General features: G+C 44.2%; 3 protein-coding genes across 3 annotated transcripts; 2 read left to right on the top strand and 1 right to left on the bottom strand.

Moving 5' to 3' along the window:
* Positions 1-899: 899 nt before the first annotated feature.
* On the top strand, positions 900-4400 carry BCIN_05g01100 (hypothetical protein). The gene is made up of 2 exons (XM_001552045.2): positions 900-2362; positions 2415-4400. The coding sequence occupies exons 1-2, from the start codon at positions 1937-1939 to the stop codon at positions 3933-3935; spliced, it is 1947 nt and encodes a 648-aa protein (XP_001552095.2). The 5' UTR covers positions 900-1936; the 3' UTR covers positions 3936-4400.
* Positions 4401-19375: 14975 nt separating this feature from the next.
* On the top strand, positions 19376-20708 carry Bcarc15. The gene is made up of 2 exons (XM_001552040.2): positions 19376-20125; positions 20214-20708. The coding sequence occupies exons 1-2, from the start codon at positions 19743-19745 to the stop codon at positions 20428-20430; spliced, it is 600 nt and encodes a 199-aa protein (XP_001552090.1). The 5' UTR covers positions 19376-19742; the 3' UTR covers positions 20431-20708.
* A 439-nt stretch (positions 20709-21147) lies between these two features.
* BCIN_05g01070 (hypothetical protein) lies at positions 21148-21631 on the bottom strand. Its single transcript, XM_024692825.1, has 2 exons — positions 21506-21631; positions 21148-21457 (listed from the first exon to the last, which is right to left on the bottom strand). Exons 1-2 carry the CDS (start codon positions 21588-21590, stop codon positions 21198-21200), a joined length of 345 nt encoding a protein of 114 aa, XP_024548607.1. The 5' UTR covers positions 21591-21631; the 3' UTR covers positions 21148-21197.
* Between the last annotated feature and the right edge of the window lie 1145 nt (positions 21632-22776).

Raw genomic sequence — 22776 nt, 5'->3', positions numbered from 1 at the left:
TTATGAGTAACAAACGAACGGATGAAACGTTTTTGAGGGGGGATTTTTGGTTGGAAGTTTAAATTGATGGGTAGGTATGGATGAGTATGTGAGGTGTAGTGTGAGAGAGGAGAGGTGGAGGGCAGTAGAGGTGGAGGGCAGTAGAGGTGGAGGGCAGTAGGTGGAGTTGGATGGAGTTGGTGGGTATGTGTGTATATATAGATTGTGAGTGAATGGACGGTGAATGGACGGTGAACGGCAGGTATGGTATGGTGTGGTATGTTTGTGTAGGTAAGTAATGGTATTGGGGGTTTGGGGCTTGGGGTTTGGGTGGAAGATGTGTAGATGGGATCGGGATGGAATCTAGATTTGATATTGATATTGGGATTGAAGTGTTGGGGGTGGTTGTGTGAGAGTTTGTATTGTATCAAGTAGATATTGTGTAGAGTGATGAATGGGTGAATGGTTATATATTATACTGTACTGTACTGTAATGTAGAATCGGATAGGATAGAATAGGATAGGATAGAATAGGATAGGATGAATCAAAGAAGCGAAGTGATAGCTTGGATGATCGGAATGAACTAAGTAATAAGTAATAAGTAAACCGGATTTCTGGTTTAGGAAAGACGAGGAATGGGGATGGGGATGGGGATGGGGATGGGAAAAGGAAAGAAATGGGAAAAGAAAGAAAGAATGAAAGAAAGAAAGAGATGGAGAAGCGGATGGGATGGGATGGGATGGTAGATGTATGTTTTATATAATGTAGTAATAATAGTAATAAATAGATAACGTTATATGTTATATGTGTATGTATATATGTATAAGCTATATGTATACAACTTACCTACTTATAGTAGATACGATGATGATGACAATAAAGGGAGGTAGGTATCTGAGCCCCTCGGTTTGTCGGTGTTGGTGTTGTTTTTGGTTTTATGTGATTGTTGGTAGAGCGATGTGTGTCGAGGTATATATGTATATGTATATAGATAGGTACCGGTATATGTTGAGATATAGATATAAATACATGTGTAGATATAGTTAGATATAGATATAAATACATGTGTAGATATAGATGTAAAATCAAAAACAAACAGACAGAAGATGTATAAATCTCACGAGTTGTTAAATGTCACATGTGGCCTTCTTCACTAGTCATACCTCCCTCCCTCCCTCTCTCTCTCTCTCTCGATCTATCATTCTATCAACCGATCATCCTATCGTCCTATCATCCTATGTACTCACTCCCTCGCTCCCTCGCTCCCTCACTCCCTCATACATCATCCATCTCCTGGTCACGGCGGCGACGGTTTACCTCTTCCTCGTAAACGGCCCAAAAACTACTCAACTACTTCACCTATACCTATGAAAGCCGATGGTTCTCCACTTCCATCGTCCCATCCTTCTAGGTATTCCATCTTCACTGGTCCTTTGACTCGTTCGTCTCTCTCCCCATTCACTTTGCTACTTTCATAAACTCGACTCCACTCATTCTTCAACATTTTCGCTTCTAGAACGAAGAAACCAAGGATTCATTCCTCCCTTGCCTTCCCTCCCCCTCCCCACTCAAACTCAATCAATCCAATCAGTCCAATCACCTTCTCGTCTTAGACCGACTTATGTCAGTCCTCTGTAATTCTTCATTCTTCCTAGTACTGACTGGGTCACTGGCTATCCTATCTCATACCACCATACTTCCCCCATCTCAAACCCAAAAGCCCGACTTAGTATGCAATGCCATTCACGAGCTGGGCGAGAGACCGGGGCATAATAAAATCTACTAATACATGACAACCACAACCACAACACACATCCCTCATTCATTCACTCTCCATCACAAACTTCAATCTCTGCAGTCCTTTCGTGGGAACTCTGGTATGCATCAACATAATAACAAGATTAGGGATTCATCATTTCCATTTCTTCCTCCTGCCATCCAATTCTCTTCACAATCATGTCAGCTACGTCACCCCCACCACGATCCCGATTCGATCCCACTCCGATTGAGGAGACGGTGAAGAAAGTGAGAAAGTTTGCCGTTGAACCTGTCGAAACTACTTCGAGAAGTAATAAGAAAGAAAATGTAGAGCAAGTCGAGAATGCTATAGAGGAGAAGGACTTTGCCGCTGCCCCGCCCAAGAAACGCTTCCTGCCTCAACCCGTGGAAACTACACAAAAGTCGAGCAAAGCAAAACCACCAAGTCCTCTGCCAACTCCAGACCTTGTTCCCGAGTCCAAATCACAAGCTTCAGCTACCGCAGATTCATCTGCTCCAAGAAGGAGGTTCACGCCTCAATTAATAGAAACGACAAAAAGGTTCAAGAGGTCTACCACTCCTGGCCCCGCTACTTTACCTACTGATAAGACTGATATTACACCGGTATGCTTTGCAGTTCAAATTCTTCTTGTTACGCAGTATCTAATGTTTCTAGGGTACAAATCATATCTATGCGGAGAAAAAACGAAAATACATACGTCCCGTACCAGTTCCTTTAGCACCCGACAACACTCCAATTTCTTCTTCTGCAGATATCCATGCCCGTGTTCCGCTTTCACTACCGCGTCGACAACCTTCAATGCGCCCTCACAATAATACCAGAAAAACCACGCGATCGAATTCTTACCAACCAGAATTAGACCCTATAGACTCTTCAGAGGAAAATTCGGAGAACGAAGATGAAGATGGCGAATCTACACCGTCTTTATCTGATTCACTGGGTTCTTCTGAAGATTCCATGTTAAAGATGCAAATGGCACGAACACGAGAAAGTTGTGATGAGAGATTTGCGGGTTATCTCCTGGCATTAGCTGCTAAAGCTGCCGAGAAACAACTCATGGAACAAGCATTAGCGGCATTCCCCAACCAGTCCGCTTATGAAATTGTGGAACATTTCTACGATCGGGAGATAGATACAGCTTCGGAAGAAGATTGCGTGGAAGGTGTAGGTATGTTAGTGGAGGATGCTCATACTCAGGAGCTTCGTAGAAAATCTACAGAGGTTGGGTGGGCAGCGAAAGAGATGCAACAACATCAGGAGAATCTGAATCGGTTGAGAGAGGAGGAGACCAATAAGAAGGTAGCTGAGGAAGCCACAGCCCCAACATTTCACGATCCTTTTTGGACAAATGGAATGTCGGATAAAACTCGACCAAGTGGTACTCCTCAAGATAAACAAAAGGAAGCTGAATTGGTTCGAATGCGTAATGCAGCTTCTCCTCCAATGCTTGGTGGTGATTTAGTATTTCGCATGTGTCCTTCTCCAAAGGCGACAAAATTTGAATCCGATCAACGTCATGACATACAACCACATCGAGTCGAAGATGGAGGAGGTCTATGGGGTGGTTATTGTGTTGCCGAGGAACATGAGCAATACCTCAGTCCGGATCTCGTGAAAAGGCCACAAATGATTGCAACCCCGCATATTGAAATGGATGATCCGTTTTCTTCCGCGTTCTCTAATGCCGCGCCGAATGTTCCTGTCAAATCATTGGATAGAAACAAGGGTGGTGTTCATATGCTCAGCGGACTCGATGATAGGTTAAAAGCCGAGGTTGCGAGGTCAAAATCTGAAGATATGTTGTTGGAGGAGTTTGATGACGCGTTTGTTACACAAGTCTACAATTATCTTTCCCTCGGATATCCATCTTTAGCTCGGCAATATGACGAAGAATTGGCAAAGATTTCTCAAATTCCGGAAGAGGAATTGAGAGTCGATGACAAGAGTCAAAATATCAAAGGACATATTGGTTTGGTGGCAGTTGATGGTCATGTAGAAGAGAAGAAAGGGAAATCTGTTAATGGGGAAAGAAGTGAAGGGGGTTATGGTGCTAGATGGAAAGCGTTACGAATATATATTCTAGAATGGGCGAGACAACATCCTTCCATGTCGAATGGTGCATCGTCACCTAGTGCTTGGGGTGTAAGAGCTAGGAGGGGTAGTTGGGCGATATGATTTTTTTATATCGTACACAATCCGGGTCTGAGGGGTATAAAGTTTGTTGCGTCTCAACGAAGAGAATTCCAACACTTTGAGAAAGTAAGACAAAGTAGAAATTTGGGCAAAGGGCGTTAAGGGAATGTTGACTTTTTCGTTGCGTATATATATTTATGAGACAAACGGCAGCCTTGGGATATTTATTTATTGAGATAGGTTGAGGTATAAGGAAAGGGAAGGGAATGGAATATTTATTGTTAGTAAATCACGAGTAGTAAATTTTGGGGAATGGTGATAGGGAATGAAAGGAAAGGAAAAAGTGGTCGCTTTTTTATGGTGGGTCGCTTGTTTGTATATGATATTGTGAAGTAGGGGGGGAGGGGAGAGGGTGGGTGAGAGAGATTGGTAAAGGAAAAAATAAAGGGGTGGGGAGATGGATAAATATATATGGATAGATGATATATTTATAGAATGATAGGTTTATGGTAACTTCTTTCTTTTCTTCTTAAAGATTTTGTGAGTTTGTGGTTTGGTTTGGTGATTGTGTGGTTTTATGTTGATTGTTGGTTTTGTGATGGAGATGGAGATGGGATGGAGAGAGGGATGAGAATGGGGATGAGAATGGGGATGAGAATATAGAAAGTGAGAGGTAAGATATGAGAGGTGTAATTGTTGATTAGTTGTGGTGAGTGGTGAGTGATGAGTGATGAGTGATGAGTGATGAGTGATGAGTGATGAGTGATGAGTGATGAGTGATGAGTGATTAATTCATTCTGATTGTAGATAGGGAATTGGGTGGTTTGAGTGATGAGGTGTTTGGAGGGAGGGAGGGATGGAGGGGTGGATATTTGGATGAGTTGGATGGGCTAGATAGATTGAAATAGAAGGAGTAGAGTAGTGGGGTGAAAAGGATATGTAGATAAGTAGGTAGGTAGGTGGGTAGGTGGGTAGGTGTGTAGATGTGTAGATAGATGAATGAGTAGTATGAGATGGAGGGAGTGGTGGGCAGAGAGATGAGGAGGTGAAATCGGATGGAAGAGGCAGAGGAAGAGGAAGAGGAAAAGACATGAATCGATGGTGTGGAGGTGGATGGATGTAAAGTTTCAGGAGCGCAGAGCTACAAAGGAAGGATGGAGAGAGATGGAGATGGAGATGGAAATAGGAATGGGAATGAAAGGAAGTAGGTAGTGGGGTTTTTAATGTGTGTGTGTGTGTGTGTGGCGAAACGAGATGGGTTTTCTTTTATGCTGGAGGTGAAGGGGAAGGGGAAAGGGGGAAAGGGGGAAAGGGAGAGGAAAGGAAAGGAAAGAGTGTTGTGGGGATGGAGGGATATGGGGTGGGGAGAAGGAACGGAAGGAAGGGAGAAAGTTTAGAGGGAAGAGAAGGGGAGAGGAGAGAGGAGAGAGGAGAGAGGAGAGAGGAGAGAGGAGAGGAGAGAGGAGAGAGGAGAGAGGAGAGAGGAGGAGAGAGGAGAGAGGAGAGAGGAGAGAGGAGAGAGGAGAGAGGAGAGAGGAGAGAGGAGAGAGGAGAGAGGATGGGGTGAGGATGAGGATAAATAACAATAAGAATAGAATAAATAATATAAAGATAGGGATACAATTAGAACAAACATAAACATATACACAAAAAACATAATAAAAAAATACAATATCCCAAGCTCACTGACAGAAAACAGATCATACTATACCCTACAATAAACTTCTCATTCTCGATTTAAATAGTTTGCTTGGCGATATAGTAGATGAACTGGCTATCTAATACTTATCTTCTCAGTATCAGTATGAGTATGAGTATGAGTAACTATATAAGTTTATAAACTAGCTAGGGGGGTCTTGGATACGAGGAAAGAGAAAGTGGAAGAACGTGGAAAAGAGTTATTAGTTATTTCTGAGTTGTGAGTTGTGAATTGTGAATTTTTGATTATTGGGGGGTGGGTTCTGTGGTGTGAATTTTGTAGATATGTGGAAATGGAAATGGAAGTGGGAATGAGAGATTTTTGGATTGAATAAGGATGAGATGATGAGAGGATGAGGATGAAGATGAGGACGTGGACGTGGAGAGGAGAAGAGAAAAAAAGGGGCATTGAGGGGAGGAGAGCAGCGGGATAAATTGTGTTTTCCAACTTTTTGATTGGAATTTGAGTTGCTGGAAATGAGAAATTAGATATATAAATAGGAAAAGAGATGGAGAGAAGAGATATGGAGAAGGGATGTATTTGGTTATATATATATCTGTTAATATCATTTCATCTCCTCATTATATTCTCTGCCAAACCATTTCTCCCCCTTTCTCTCCGTTCTCTCTTTTTCTATATAGCCACTAACCCCTTCCGCTCTAATAACCTTTAATCTCTCTCATCCCCCATCTCATCTCCAAATCACCAGATCGAAGTTCCTTCTAAAATCACAAATCACAAATCACATTTTTCTTCCTCGCGTCCTCACATCCCATCATTCCATTCCGATTCCAACACTTACGAAATCCAGTAGTCAGATATATATCCATCTCATAACAAACAAAGAGGAGAAAAAGACAAACTGATTAGCACAAGCCAGTCAGGACCCGGGAAAACAGTCTAAAATTCATGGAGAAAAAAAAAACACTTAAAAGTAGAAAAATATTCCATATCTCAAAGAGTATACAAAGGAACTTTTCAAAAGAAGAAGAAGAGGTAATCAAGTAACGAATAACTAACCAACTATACAACTAAGCTGACATGTATAACTCCCCTCGACTATGAAGCGAATCTCACAGCTTGAGGGGTCTAGATATGACTAGGTAGATGAGTTACCCTATTCCACCTTTCCAATCCCACATCTCTATTACAATATCGAGATTCCCCTCATCTCACCTCATCTTAACACAACGCGAGGACTCACACAATCAATCACTTTCCCATTCACACCTCAAACTTTACATTTCAAACTTTAAATTTCCCTAAATACTCGAGACACCACACACACACACACACACACACAAAAAAAAAAGCACAAGTAGCTAGAGACATCCAATCTACACCATCACACATAGGAAAACAACATTCAAAGAACTGATAATTCCCTGCACCGCGAATGAAGCAACTTGGATTATTTCTTGTTCTTTCTCTCCTCGCCTCTGTTCTTCTGCTTGATGTGATTCTACCTTCTACATAAACCCGTTACTTATCCTCTACACGACCATCTATGAATACAATACAATACAATACAATACAACACAGCACAGCACAGCACAGCACAGCACAGCGCATCACCAAGTACACCCACCCCCTTACCATATCACCCTTACCACATCCCTCAAACCCACTCACTAAACCTTACAAACAAAAAAGATTGATCCAAAACTCACTCACACACACATACATACATACATACCCATCCCACGAGTTTCGAGAAGCGATTGAGATGAAAATGAAAGTAACTGAAACCCCCCCCCCCCTCCTCCTTCCATATCCCAAACGACCTAAACACCAGAAGGGAGAATCGAAAAGAGTAATTACACCGCGGCAAACAGAACACAGAGTCCAATCTCAGATCTCATCAGACACTCGCGAAGTAACCCGAGAGGTAAAAACCGCATGCATTATTGGTAAACCCCAAGTCCTCGAGAGTATAAATAAAAGCCAGGCGGATTTCGGAGAGGCTGTAGATAGATATGCAATAAAGATATTGTGAGATATTATGACGTCGGGAGGGTGTGATTGGTAGGTATGTAATGGGAAGGGAAGGGATATTTTCCGGGGGAGGGGGTATAAGTGTGGGGGAATCTGGGGAAGGCGGAGTTTATGGAGAGGGCTTGCTCGGGATTCGTGAGGGGGGGTTTTTTATAGTGATAGGTAGATACTTATTCATTAGTGTAAGAAGACTCATGTATGACTTGGAAGGAATGATTGATCTATCGACACAGGCAAAGTAAGATATCAGGTATGTTTGCTACCCGTTTATTACACTTGCGGCGTATATCTCACGGGTGTACGTCAAGCAAAGTATCCACGCGGATATCTACCTAGGTCCAAAAATAAGAAGAATAGAACATAGTAGGTTTATTGAAATACAATTGTCATCCGTGGTCACAACTGTTGTATGTCGGGGTAAGAAGGAACACCAGGACCCGAGTTCAAGCTCACATCGCTCAAAGTTCGAAAGCGAGGTAGGACATCCGTCTTTCTCAGCGTGCCGACTTATGATTTGAGGGAAGGTGAGAATATGAGACACGCAGCTAGAAAGTGTGAGATTCGCAAAACGATGAGTGTGGGGATTTGAGTTGAATGGAAGGTACGTAAGATCCCATGAATAGATTCGTGGGATGGGCATGTTGGCGGGTTATGTTCCTTCTAGATCTTAACTTGATTAGATCAGAAATCGTAGGACACGAATCCTTCGATCATACAAATTCCGTGGAAAAGGGAAATGAGAGAAATTCGTTATGTAGAACAATGGTGGTCTTCGAAGAGCACACCTCGACTCGGGGTCTTCGGACCAGAAAACCAATACTAAATATAACTGGGTTTGAATTTCGGAAACTAACTTAATCAGTGACGAACTCAAACAGATATTTAAAAAGTCAAAATGTAAAGAATGTGTCCAACGGTGGGTGGACAGACTGACAGGAAACCGCAAAATGAACCTAAAAATATCTCTTGAAATATCCATTCCTATGTCTGAGAACCTGTTGAAATGATTTTTTTAGTGATTAAACCATAATGAGATAGATTCTGAAATCAAACAATTGAAGATTGAATTTTTTGGAGATTTCGAATGTTGAAAAGTATCCTGTACGTCCATGCACCCATACTAGAATACTAGAATCGACACGTCATTTGCAATCGCATTTCCATCGTTTTTGCGAAGGAGGGCAATCTAGATGAGATTCTGTTGGAATCTAGCCCCAACCTAAGCCTTCCAAGAGTAAGAATAAGAGAAAGAGCACTATACAGGATCAAATAGGGTATATAAATGAAATATGATATCTGATACTGAACCAAACCAGAACCATTCGAAATTCTATGCAAATTTCCTCAGAAGTCAATATTCCCTTCAGGAAAGACTATTTGCATACTCTTTTTCGAACAAGCATGATCCCAGATTCCGCCTGTCTTTCCCGTCTCTCGTATTTCTGCAACTTTTGCCGCCAAAACAAAACATGCACACGCTGCATGAAGTCCAAGTTGAGACGAAAACGCCTGTCTTTTTATAGACCACAGCAAAGCGTAAGTAACTAACATGCCGGCACTATGTTACGCTTCGTGGATTACACATGCGGCACTTGCTACTGTGTTTAGAAACTCGGGTAACTTCAGTGTAGTTTTGGGCGAAACGATGGTCGGAGAATAACTCACGTACCTTTTCGGCGAGGAACGTGGGTTCATCTCAGCCGTTATTGGTATATCTAGTATAGCATTTCCAGGAATAGATGACTATTTTGAGGATGTGGACTACGGCACGAAACATACTTTCGGCCATGAGCGAAGTCAACCGAAATGAATTTGGAGGGTTAAAGTTTTTTCCCACATCGCAATTGAAACTCGGAAGTGATTCCCGGAAGTCAGTGATGCAATGTTGTAAGGGTCTCGAGGAAGGGTCTCGAGGCCCAAGCAAGGCACAGTACCGTCGAAAAAGATTGCCACGTTACCTGACATAATTTTGGGATTATGAAATGAAGATCGACGTCCACCAGTCTCCTTCCTTGATGGCCTAAACACGTGAAGATCACATGTAGCCCAGGATTGTTAGGGGATGGCCCAAAACCCGAGATTACGGCACTCAACATCAATCCATGAGGTGATCCAGAAGATTGGAATGTGCAGAAAGAAAGGGGTGGAATCACCTCTACCAGCTTCGATATAGTTTGTCTTAAACTTACTCAAGTTCCAGCCCTCAAAAGTCCCTGCCTCCCGAAAATCTTAGTCATTCCCACGTGTGAGCGACAGAAGGAAAGACAGAAGGAAAGACAGGAGATCGGAGTTCATCCTGCAGCTACTCATGTATCCTGCGTCGAGGGCCCATCCATCATGCGCATTGATAGGTCTCGGAAGGGTCCATGACTACCTAGTACCCAACAAGAAAACTGAGACCAGCTACCAAAGTCTCGGGGAAAGCATTTCTCGATTGGGCTGAGCGGTACTAGGGAAATTATGAGTTCATTGCCATCCTATCCACATCAAATGTACCGATCCCTATCAATAATTGATAAGTAAATTGATACGAACGCCGATGAGGCTCAGGCTCGCTCATCAAATTCTCCGTATATACGATGCTGGCTCGGATCCTGATCATGAGAGAAAATTTTCACACGCCTCCATAAGAGGCGTTGGGCTATAATCGACGTGTCATATTGAATCGTGATTGAACATGAAAAGAAAACTTTTCTGGTCCTCAAGGTTGGCAATGTATTGGCACTCCCCAATGCTCATCCCATGGAATTAGGATCGAAATCGAGAACTTTGTGACCAAGTAGAATAACTGGATCCTGACGGGGAGGGAGATCCCGCCTGAACGGTACGGCTTAGCGGAGATTGCTGCTGCATTGCATGTCGCCCAACAGGTCGGGAACCTTGGTGCATGAGATGAACTTGCTCCCCAACGCATCGTACAATATTATATTATATAAGGTCAGATTTCGCAGGGTGTCCAATTGGAATGGAGGGAAGAATCATCCATTCCTTCTAGAAACCTCGGTAGAACACATGTGGAAGGCAAGGAAGCGTTGCCGACGGGGCATTTACAGGGCATTAGAGTAACATGGTACAGAATATGGTACTCCTGAGTAACCACGCATGGGTGTCCAAGATGTTTGAGATGAAGGGGCTGCAGCATGCAGGGACCCGGGCTCCGATAGAACACTTTTCAAACTTCTTTTATTCAATTTGTGGGGCGACACTGCAGATGAATCAGGAAGTTGGGAGCTTCCTGGTTCTCTTGGATGTTTCTCAATGTTCCATTCGTTCCACTGCATCCTGGTGTTTTGCAAGCAACGGCGAGCGGGTAGTGCAAACGGTCGCGCGTTCGCGCTTCTTTTTCATGTAATGCTGGAATGGAATGGTGATATGTGTGGACCCTTTGAGCGATGCCTTCGTGGGATACAGGTGGGGGGTTTTGAGAGCTGTGGAAGTCAAGGGGAAGCATGGCTGCTTCCGGTAGAGTTAAGTGACATCCACACTTCCACGCGAGAGGTAGGGGACATGAGATCATGAAAAGCGTGGGGACAAGGTTCGTCCTTTAGGGGGCTGACGGGAGGATGGTTACATAATCGGTTGGTATGCTATGGTCTGATCAGAGTACCTGGATAGATGTCGGCCGTTCGAGATAGACATTTTGAATTGATTGTTTTTCAAACTCAAGTTAATGGACGTGATGTGAAGGGGTTGTGTAAGGATGGTGAGATTCTGAGGAATGTAGAATGACAAGTGACTACGAACGTAAGATATAACTCACTTGGATAAAGCTTACGCTGTCGTATGCAGCACAACGAGGATCGCTATCCTTCAAAACCGAGCTGCCTAATTCGTGCTTTGACGGACATTGAATGAAGAGGCACAGGTATTGTCAGTGTCAGTGTCAGTGTCAGGCATAAGTGATTATTCATTAATGGCTGTTTGATAACATAGATGAGATAGGACCGATTACTTCCATCTTGCGGAGAGCCAGGGCAAGGCATACAATTCAACCACTCGAAGTATGTGTGATGGACTTATGGTATAGTGTTGCAAGGTCAATAGTCAGTAGTCAGTAGTTGGTAGTTGGTAGTCGGTAGTTGGTAGTTGGTAGTTGGTAGCTATAGTCAGTAGTCAGTAGTCAGTAGTCAGTAGTCAGTAGTCAGTAGCCAGTAGCCAGTAGCCAGTAGCCAGTAGCCAGTAGCCAGTAGCCAGTAGCCAGTAGTCAGTAGTCGGTAGCCGGTAGTCACTAGTCACTAGTCAGTAGCCAGTACGTTAATTGTAGAAGTCGGTCGAACTGGTGGAATCGGCGAGGTGCTCAATGCGGAAGATGCGAGGCCAGCTGAAAGACGGAGGCGATAATTAGCAACAACATGACGACGAAGTTTAAGCTTTACTAGATTAAATGAAAGAAAATCTTATCCATGGTAGCGCAGAGAATAATGTGGACATTATTCTCTTCTCACATTTTTGAGTTTGGAGCTGGTTCATCGGTCTTGAACCAAGATTGGGTGGACATATTATTCCCTAAGACATTTTTGATTGCTAGCGGATCCCAAAACATGGCTAGAATTCATTTGGAAGCATTCGAAAGCTTCTCCGAGTGATTGATCAGGGTTTGCTTGAACTTGAACCCCGAGACATAGCCAGGTCCCTAATATGAAGCAGAGCCGCGCGCAAATAAGAAACCGGTACCAATCACGTCCAACTCTATCTAGGGTGCTAGGTATATATTATGTATGGTTACAGGTTACGGCTTTGACAAAATCGGAGACTGTTCCCCGGTTAAGGTTGCTAAGTGAAAACGTGAGCTGACCAATATGTTGAACTCACCTCCCTAATTAGTATCTATTTGTGTCAATTGGCCATACAGACTGTATCGTATTATACTTCCTCGTTATGCAGGATGATGGGGGCTGAACGTTTCCCGATGCTTATGGTAGTGTCATCGTCCGCTGCACAGCGTACATACATGACTTTCTTGCCTGCACCGGTTGGCGATAAGTTGCACTGATATTGAAGCACCACGTCTAGACTGGTGCTTGAGCATACGCACGCATATAACCTTGCCGCTTACTCTATTTGAAGCCAAAGCACACAGGATAGCTGGGTCGTATTGGATATATCGTCATCTTGGATCCTTTCTTACTCGGGAAATAATTCCACGTTAAATTGCAGTACGCTTTACCACGATGATCATGATATAATCGTCGATATCGTCTTATTCTGTACCTCCATCGTGTTTGAGATAACGATAATTCTCCATTGAGCAGATGTAGATACAGATACAGCTATAACCCGGTGAGCACTGAGAAGCTACTGCAATCTGCCCCTAACCGCTGTCACCTACGATCATCGCGCACTTGAAGAGTCGACGCTAATGTCAGGTACGAACCAACAGCGAACTGTTGCAGTGCTGGGCTGGGATCAAGGGTGTCTATCCACTGAATCGCCAAATCGCTGTTTGGTCTAGCAACCGGCTTTGTTGTGTATGGAGCCGGAACGGTAAAGAAACTAGAGTCGAAAGAAGCAAAGTAGACTTGGTAGCCGGCGGTCGGTCGCGGTCCTTCAGTAAGGTTGCAACAGGGATTCTCAATAGAACGGAAAGACTTTCGATCATTTCTTGGTCGGTCGGGCCACCGGGAGGGTTGCATAGAACCATGCTATTGCCATGCTAGTACCCAGTCGCTTTTTTGGCTGACATCGTTAGAAAGGAAGGATAGATTAATAGTCGTTGCTTATAAGTACGAAAAGGAAACCTGGCAGTTTCATTACGACGGCTTTTGCAGCATCTAGCCTGCCACCTAGCTGCTAACGAAACTCAGAAAGAGTTTTAGACTCTATTCCGGGCCGCACCGTGGTGGTTTGCAAGCTTTCCGAGCGTCAAAGACCCAAAAATGCTACGCTGCTATGTAGCTTCAATGCCAGTCGATTGTAGTCCACAGGCCGGTCAGTGGGCAGGCAGTTAAAATAAATAAACACTCCGCCATCCATCCATCTGCTTCAGACTAGATAATGCAAGCTGGCTTCATTGGTGGAAAAGGCACATCATGATCTGAAGTGGCACTGGCTGGTAATCCGGATTCACTTCCTTTTTGTCATGTTTTGATTGGCTTTAGTTGCCCCTGAAAACAATTTGAACTACCTTGTCATGGGAGAGCGTAACCACTTTGACCATGAAATCCTTCTAGGCTGGTTCTTTCCTCTAGATTCGCCCACTTTGCAAGGTTCCAAAGGGAAACTCTTTTAAATCCAAACACGCTTCGAATTGTTCTAATGTTCTAAGGGGAGATCAATCAGTCTATCATGCTTGGAAGCGTCCAATTGGAGGCTCGAGAGAGAGTCAAATTAATGGAAATGATCCACCGCAGTTATGTTACCCAAGCTGTCCCGTATTTGTAGATCAATCATAAGAAATTATTTGGCGAATTCGATAGCCATCAATAGATGTCTGCCCAGTGCACGCAAAGCCAGCCAGCAGTCAGCGTCCAGCCTTTTCGACCCAAGAGTCACGTAGGTGGGAAATGGGGAGTGAAAATCCCATTCTTTCGAAAAATCCTGACGTGCTGATGGTTCCGCTCGACTGTGTGTGAGGATTGACTCGTTTGAAGTGCATTAATAATGAATTATCGATACACTTGAACCACCGAACATCCCCCCTCCAAGAGTGGTCAATCATGCAAGCTGAGGCGTCAATTCTCTGATCAATCACTGGCTGGAGGCAAGTTTGTGAGTGCAAATATGTACGAGTCTGATGTTATGTTTGTTTGCTGGCCAAAAGCAAAGCACAGGTACATACATAGTGACAATCCCCCCCTAGTAGTCAACGCAATGCGGCGTCAGAGCAACATGAAGGCCCAACGAACAACAAAATATCTGCTGTGTTCGATTCTGATTGAAGACTCTCGAGCGAGACGACCCGCGAAATCGGTCGAAATGATCCAATGAGGAGAAGTGTTTTAAGCCGAGTTTCTACCATGAGCTCACCATGCTTTTACAGTGGCCTCACATCCATTCCACCTCGATTTGGACCAATCCGGGTTCTCTAATGGTCGTTTTGGAAATGCCATGTGATCATCTTGATGCTATGCTATGCCATGTATATGGTCGTCAACCGTTGCTGAAACATCTTGAGTCGGTCTTCCAAACATCCTGAGCATGCCCTGTCTAGCTTTAGAATGTTCATCGCAATCCACTTTGTTCGAAATTCTTTCCAAGAGAAGGTCCCAGTTCCCAGTGATTCGTTCCCAACCTTGTATGAACCTGGACAATATTCAGGGCAGAAACGAGGGTCCCATAACCATGCCAACCTACCATCGAACATTCCAACCTGTCATGGGTACCTGGAAAAGTCAGTCCAAATTGATCTCAACAACCAGACAGCCTTAAAACTTTGGCTCGAGAAATTGTGTTGCGTCTAGGATAGCACCGTGGCACAGGGGGCAGCGGATATGTAGCTCAAAAATGAAAAGCTGCGTGCTTGACCTCGGGCTCGGGGATCACCACTGCCACCATATGTAATTCAATGGCTTTTTTCTCTCTTGACAATATTACTCTACGACATACAATACTACCACGCATCGAACGACTCGTGGAAATCGATTCAGCTCCACGCCGGGGATATGTTGAGGAGCCTGCAACTGAGATTTCCAAGAGAGCTCGCTCGGAACCACTCAATCCAGCCTGTCTTGTGCACTCACACACATATTTACATCGCAATTGTCCTTATGCTGCGTCGTAGCTATGCTTTCCCGCTGCAGTACAACAAGTCAGTGTATGTACGAGGTGTGTATGGTACCTCTCCATACGCACCGGAATAGCAAATAAGATGATGTACATAGGCTCGATGGCACCATGATCGGTAAAGCAGGGGGGGGGGGGGGGCATCAAGAGGGTTATTCAAGGATAGAAACATGCTTTTTCCGGCCATGAAAGGGGGGCGGGCAGGTCATAGAACACGAAGTTAAAATAACTGACTACCACATACGTATTCTTCCAGAAACATGCATGGAATTCTGCATGACAAATTGGCAAATAGATGAATAGATGATCCTGAATGCCCGTGGAATCTGACTGACCTAGTTTCGACTGACTTGGTACCCATATTTTCTTTTCTGAATTCACATCACTGGTGTTAGACAGTTTGTGAGCCTTTGGCCTCTGAACCATACCAGTGCTTGAATAGGTAGGTCGACACACAGAGCAGAAAGATCGAGAGTCGGGATTGGCACCCTCTGTTCACTCTGGTTCATTTTAACGCTCGTCTAAGCTGTCTAAGCTGTCTAATGTGTTACTTTGCCTGCTTGCTTTGACACTAAAGTACCCTTCCTGCCTCTAGGCTTACCAAGGTTGACGCTCCCCGAACCCCAGCTGGTTTGCGAAAGTATAATAGCCGAATAGTAATAATAATAATCGGAAACATAATCATAATTTCATAATTAGATTTTCCCATTTTTGTCCCATTTTCCAAAGGAAGGGATGCGTCTTGCTCATTTCGATTTGTCTTTTTTTCTTCCGTATTCCCCTGGTCCCATAGTCCCGCAGCCGTCAAGCATCTTTTCGAGCCAGGGCGGAGCCCGAAGAAGATCTACTCCCTGTCTCTCTGGCATGTAATCACTTTGATCATATAAGACAAACTTAAAGCCCCCTTCGCACAAGAAATCAAAAAATATTAATATTGAAATATCCTGTAGATTCCTCCCTCATCCTGCTCCAGAAACTACTCCTCATCCTTCATCTTGAGCCTTGAGTCGATTCAACTGTCAACTACTTCCACCTCCATCTACTTCTGATAACCATTCCTCCATCCGTGCTATCCACCTTTGGCAGTGTGCAATACAATCCTCCCGCACGAACGACGACGACGACCACTTCTCCCACACTACTGCTGCTCGCAACCATTGGCATTGCTTTCATCGGCGTCAAGAGGTCGACATCCGGCGGCTCACCAGTTCACGCAGGATCCCTATCGGCTAGGTACTTTACCACGAACCCTGTGCATTAAAGTCACAGCTATCCGATTCAACGCTTCAGCGTCTTACCCATCCGCACCGTCGCAGGACTTGTCGCAAAGTTCTCAGATAGTCAAAGCAACACGGACATCTCCAAGAGTAACATCGCCGGCACCGTTTTCCATAATACCCAGGCAGTCCGCTCTTTTCCATCCAGTTCTCCAATCACACTTTCATTCAACCGACATCCAATTGCTCCAATTCCCCTTCCATCCGTCCACGGATATCGAAAAGTCTATTTAGGATCCGACAATTAGCCATTTGGGACATCTTATCCATTCATCTATCTCTACCCACCTTGATCTTATCCTCGGCGATTTACCCCTGGCAATCGCGTTGTAGCTTCTAGCTTGCCCAAGAAGCTCTTCACCAGCCCAGTTAACCTCCTTTTCTTCCAAAGGAGACCGACAGCCTTGTCAACGCAAGCCCCCAAAAGCAACGTGAGTCAGATGCCATCCATGTCCATTCTCATACTTCCACAAACTATATTTATCAAAACATGCTTTATTTCTTACTACGCAATGGTGGCCCTACGCTACTCAATATGCTTTTGAATTGGCAATCTTATTTTCCCTCGTCTGTTCTATACACACACACACATGCACATATATAACCGCCAGAGAACCACCATACTGATCCAGAATGTTTTTGCTATTAGACTTCTTCAACCACATCCACCGCAACAATGATTACCAGGATCAACGCATCTTCCAACATGGGTCGTGGCGCATACGATACTACTGGCCTCCCTTCACCAAACCCTCCTCCACCAAAGCCCAAATAAATGGCCTTGACGAACCTCCTCTCTTTCACGATTGTCCACGAAATGGCTCACGACCATCAGAGGACCTCATGGAGACGCAGGATCCAGGTTTGGTAGAGAATGTCTTCCCATCAACCCATTCACTATCCTCTACACGGTCCGGATTCCAGCTTCGTCTATCTCGAACCTCACGATTCCCGACACAGCTCTCGCACACCTCTCACTCCGATTAACATTCTCAACATACACTATTCGAAAAAATCATGCTTTTAATATTGGTCAACAATACCCTTCTGTATAATAATTTTGCCTACGATTCGCGACGAATTTCCTTTTTCGCGCTGCGTGCGACTTTGACCCCCCCCCCGATCTACTCTCCACACGATTCTATCTACATTCCAGACAACTTCGATAATCTTATCCGACTCTGAGACACCTCAATCGCACTCCCTGCATTCAAAAGTTCGCTCGGAAGAAAGGATGGCGGTCTCGATCCACAGCACACACTGCCCATCAAAAGTCTTTTCTTCGGGGTCTGATTTCTTGCGAGTTTTCCGGGGTTACATGCAGATACATAAATTTTTGGGAGAAAGGGAACGGCGTTGCATCTAGACTTGGGCCCGTTGTTCATTCAACACATTTACATTTCCCTTTTTTCGCTGCGGCAGTTTCTTTGGTTTTTTTGGTGTTTTTTTAGACTTGCACTGTATTTTTATTCTTTTTCAAATGGTTCGGACAAAAAATTGGGATTCGCTCGGGATATTAAAAATGTTTGGCTGGTTCGGAGCACTCCTGTGTGTTTTATCTTTGGTATTTCTGCGAGGGTTTGCATATAGACTTGCTGGTTGTACTATTTTCGTTTCCTTGGGTCGTTTGGTGCGTTACACTTGTTTTATTGGAAAGAAAGGGTCTGTTGCTATCTTCCTCACGGATTGGGCACGCCTCGTGGGAATTTTGTACACGATGGGAATATTTTGGAATTTGATGAACTGGTGGGACTTGTATGCTTGTATCTTGGAAGAAAGACTTACACTATTATCTTGTATTCTATACTATTCTTTCAAAGCTTCTGCACTTCTATTGCTTGTACTTGCGCAGCGCCTTGTTTTGTTTGCAATAAGAGATAGACTGGTCTTCGCCCTCGCCATCCTGCCCTGCTCTCAACGGACTGGTTCCTGATCGACGAGCGAGTGATGTGGAGGCGGAACCCATATACCTAATCTAATCTAGACTGTACCAGAGAGATCTCCGCAGCGCGTTCAGAAGAGCAATAGAGCGCACTCTGGCCTTGGGGTCCTTCATAATTAAACTTAATAATCAAAACTACCACGTTAGCACTTTGAGTCTGTACCATCCCAATTCTGCTTAATGACGTTGACATGTGCCCGCTTCGAGATCGATCTCAGAAGCTACGTAGCCAAATGCGCGAGGAATAAGATAACTAAAACAAGGACTCTCGTTCTCATCTCCCCATATCGATCTACACAAGTCTAGAACTACTCTGTAAACCAAAAGTAATATATCACATTTCATCGGGAAGGGTTCATGAAACTCAGACAAACAAACTTTCCCGCATCCGAGTCAGCTCTCCCGAATCAAGATATATATAATGTTTGCTTGTCCTTGCAAAAAGCAAGTGAGTACAAACAATAAATGCAAAAGCAAAAGTCTCGAGATGCGATCATACGATCATGCCCTCCTCGCAAATGTGTCCCTCCCTGCCCTACAAGCAACACATCAATATATTGATACGGATTCCAAAGATGCATTTTTGCTCTTTCTTGGAAGTGCACGGAATGGACCTGCCTGCCTACCTGCCGACCTACCTGGGTACTGTAATAAGCCAGATAGAAATCTTACGTGTGATGTGATATACATGTATATGCATCTCTTCACGATAACGATCTAGGGTTAAATAATAATGTGATGAGATCTGCAGCGGATAAATGCCTACAGACAGAGTGAGGAGGGACAAACGAACGAACGCGATTCTGGAATATGCAGAGAAGGATGAAGGGGGTAGAAATGCGTTTGTGGTTTGAAAATCGTAACGTAGGATTGGAGCCGGGGTGGGCAAGAGGTTACCGTAGAACAGCGATGCTATGCGTTATGTAATTACAGCGAGGCTTAAGGAGCTTACCGTTGCCATCGATTGAGAGTAGACATACTGCATGAAATAAACACTCACTACCACAAGAATCATTCGATTACGATCCAAGACTCGCGGATCCGAAAGAGGAAAAATAACAAAAGACAATTCCACCTCACGCTACAGCTTACGAAAGCATCAACGAGCAGAACCCCAAGCTCCTGAAATCGCCAGCTCACTCCAAAGTTCACAACCCCGCTACTTCAACACCACAAACCCGTTCCCATCATCTTCTCTCGTCACTTCCTCCGCCATGTCTATCATCCAGCAAGTATCCAACGCCACCCTCTCCGACAATTGGCGCACCATCAACATCGACGCTCTGGATCCCGATTCCTCGACCAACTTCGATATCTCCACGCTCTCGGCCCAGTTTCCCCCTGTCTCCGATGCCGATATCCGGAATCTAGCTCAGCAGGTGCGCCAATTGCTTCGCGGAGGAGATGCAGAGGGTGCTCTTCGGGGCGCGCTCGAAAATGCTCCGTATGGAAGTAGTGATTTGGTGAAGGAGTTGCATTTGGGGACTGTGATGGAAGTGTTGCAGAGTATCAAGGCGAGCGAGATGACGCCATTGTTGAAGAAGATTATGGGTAGTGAGGGGGGTGGAGATGTGTTGGATTGTTTGATGAAATATTTGTGCGTGTGATTATTCTTGATGTTCTATTGGTGTGGAGTTGGAAACTCTTTGGGACATTGTGCTAATGATGTTTTGTTTTGATGGTAGATACAAGGGCATGGAATCCAAGGTGAACTCAAGCTCGAGTAAACTTACTCCTCAAAGCACCGGTGGCTTCTCACAAATTGGAGGGGGAAGACCAGGAGCGCAGAATGAGAGTAGCGGTTCCTCAATGAGTGTGTTGCTCAGTTGGCACGAGAAGGTCGTGGAGGTTGCGGGACTAGGATGTGTGGGAAGATGTATGACTGATTGGAGAAAGGTATAAATCAGGGGAATGGATATTGGCAAATAATGACGACAGGTGTGGAGGACGAAGCACAGCTAGAAGGTTCGAGGCTAGGAGACTGGGGAGCGGGAAGTCGGAAGGCGAGATAGCGGGAAGCTGTCTAGCTGAAAAATGACTGACTCGCTTACTGGAGGAGAGAGACAATAAAAATAGCAAATCGATATCTTTTAGACGTCGATGAATGGAGCGAATTAACAATCATAAATTAAGTCTAGGATGTTTTCTCCAGCACCACTACTCAAATGCCACAAAATCCATGGGTATACGCTTGGTAGTAGTCTACTGAATGCAGTGGAACTTATTTCACTCATACGATGTTATTTCTTATGCCCAGCTTGAACACCTTACCACAGTCAGGATAATTTTACACCAAAAATCCTTCATTCCAACCATTCTTCCTCCCGTCCAATACACAAGCTGAAGTTTCCCTCATGTAGCTCACCCTAACACCAATACCAATATCAATGCCAAATACATTTCCACATTACTTTTTTCTCGTTCCCGCACTTTTTGATGTAAACCTCAATATTACGTCATTCACACCCCTTTGTACCGTTGGAAAAGCTTTCGTCCTCTATCATTACTGATATTCTAACATACACACATTGAGCAAGGAAGTGAGTACTTCTTCCTCCACTATACGATGAAAATTTATGATTAGAGGAGTAGAGTAGAGCAAGTGCGCTTTCTCACTACTGTCATCGTTATATTATGTACTGTGCTGTGCTGTGCTGTACTGTGCTGTACTAGATATGATTTGAATGGATAGAAGGACGAGGTAGTTGTTGATATTGTAGTGGTTTATTTGTATTTCTTGTTGAAGGTTGAATGTTGAAGTATGTATGCCTGTACCGATTTCTTGATGGATAGTGATGGTTTGGGGACTTGGGAGTCGGACTTTGGAAGTTAGGGGGGAGAGGGGAGAGGGGCTTCTCAGGCTCAATGGCAACTTGTTCTTCTTCGATGAACTCTTCGATCTCCGTGGGAACTACATCTTCGATGAGTTCTTCATTCTTAGCATCAATCTCGACATGATAGGAATTTTCAAACTCACCAGGTTCACAGATCTCAACAACGTGGAGTCTGTCGCCGTCTTGTAAATTGAACACCTCAAAACGCGCCTCGGCTGAGTCCGACATTTTGGTTGCCAAATCAAGAAAATGCAGACACCAGGTCTTTCGATTGTGGAATGTGAGTATTAGATGAGAAGAAATCAAGCGTGTCAGTCTTGAATTTCGCAGTGACGGAATCTGTGAGAAGTTTGTGGGGAGAAAGCGAGGCGACGACTTTACTTTGATTTTTAATCGAAATTGAACTAAGAAATCAAGAGAGCCCCAGATAAGATGTCCGAATTCCAAAGCGCGTCAAAAGCGGATTTCAAAATACTGGCAAAGAAAGCTGAGAACTCAAGAATCTGGATGAATGGGTTGAAAATATCTTCCAATGAACGTGAACTCGATGCTACGTATAATAAGTTTTACTGCCATGTAAGTGGAGAGCATCGTAGTCTATGATTCATAGGAGGGCGTGCGTGCGTGAGTGTTTTCTCCGTGCTTTTTGGACTTCTTACTATGTATGTATGTATGTACTACACTTCCGCGCGAAAATTGAACGAGCAAATACACATGGAATAATGAGGAAGGGGAGGCGAGAAGATGGAATCTTGGTAACGTTTATGAAGGAAACGAGATCTCGTGAATACAGGTACTAGGTGTTGATGTGGTGTTTTGCTTCTCAAATAACATTCTGCCGTGCGTGTTATGCACTCACTCAGTTGAAGAATAAATTTTGAGGCGTTTTGATAAACTTGCAATTGTCGATCAATAATTGAGCTTCTTTGCTAATGATGATATGATCTTCATGTATATATATATCATTTCTTCTTTCCTCTCGTTCCCCTTCTTCATCCATCCGTTCTTCCTTGCTTCCTTGCTTCCTTCCTTCCTTCCACACAGCATCATACTCTAAACAAACCAAGCATCAACATCATACATATCCCACCTCACTCAACCTCCCCACTAGAACCTAGAACCCCTCTCACTTTCCCTCAACCACACAATGATGCCGTGACTAAACTCGGGAATTTCAAGTCCAGATATGCAAACAGCGAGCAGCGAATACAAGGTTTCCAATGTGGAGTAGATCATCCAGACAGTGGGACATTGACGGAGAATTTTATTTCTAATATAGCCCCCCCCCCCCCAAAAAAAGAATAGTGGAGTAATATGCCCTATGGGAGGGGTAAAAGTGGATCATGTCATGAGAGAGTGAGTATAGAGATGCTGAAGTTGTAGGCTCTAGATTGCTAGGTAGAGATATCATATG

This window comes from Botrytis cinerea, chromosome 5 (genome assembly GCF_000143535.2).
Source record: "Botrytis cinerea B05.10 chromosome 5, complete sequence".
Lineage (NCBI taxonomy): Eukaryota > Fungi > Ascomycota > Leotiomycetes > Helotiales > Sclerotiniaceae > Botrytis > Botrytis cinerea.
The sequence above is the reverse complement of the archived record's forward strand: the minus strand, read 5'-3'. Positions and strand labels throughout refer to the sequence as shown.

Coding starts and splice junctions, on each gene's coding strand:
- BCIN_05g01100 (XM_001552045.2), top strand. CDS start 1,937: ATGTCAGCTACGTCACCCCCACCACGATCCCGATTCGATCCCACTCCG. Junction 2,363..2,414: donor ATAAGACTGATATTACACCG/GTATGCTTTGCA, acceptor TAATGTTTCTAG/GGTACAAATCATATCTATGC.
- Bcarc15 (XM_001552040.2), top strand. CDS start 19,743: ATGTCTATCATCCAGCAAGTATCCAACGCCACCCTCTCCGACAATTGG. Junction 20,126..20,213: donor GATTGTTTGATGAAATATTT/GTGCGTGTGATT, acceptor TTTTGATGGTAG/ATACAAGGGCATGGAATCCA.
- BCIN_05g01070 (XM_024692825.1), bottom strand. CDS start 21,590: ATGTCGGACTCAGCCGAGGCGCGTTTTGAGGTGTTCAATTTACAAGAC. Junction 21,458..21,505: donor TGTTGAGATCTGTGAACCTG/GTGAGTTTGAAA, acceptor CTAAGAATGAAG/AACTCATCGAAGATGTAGTT.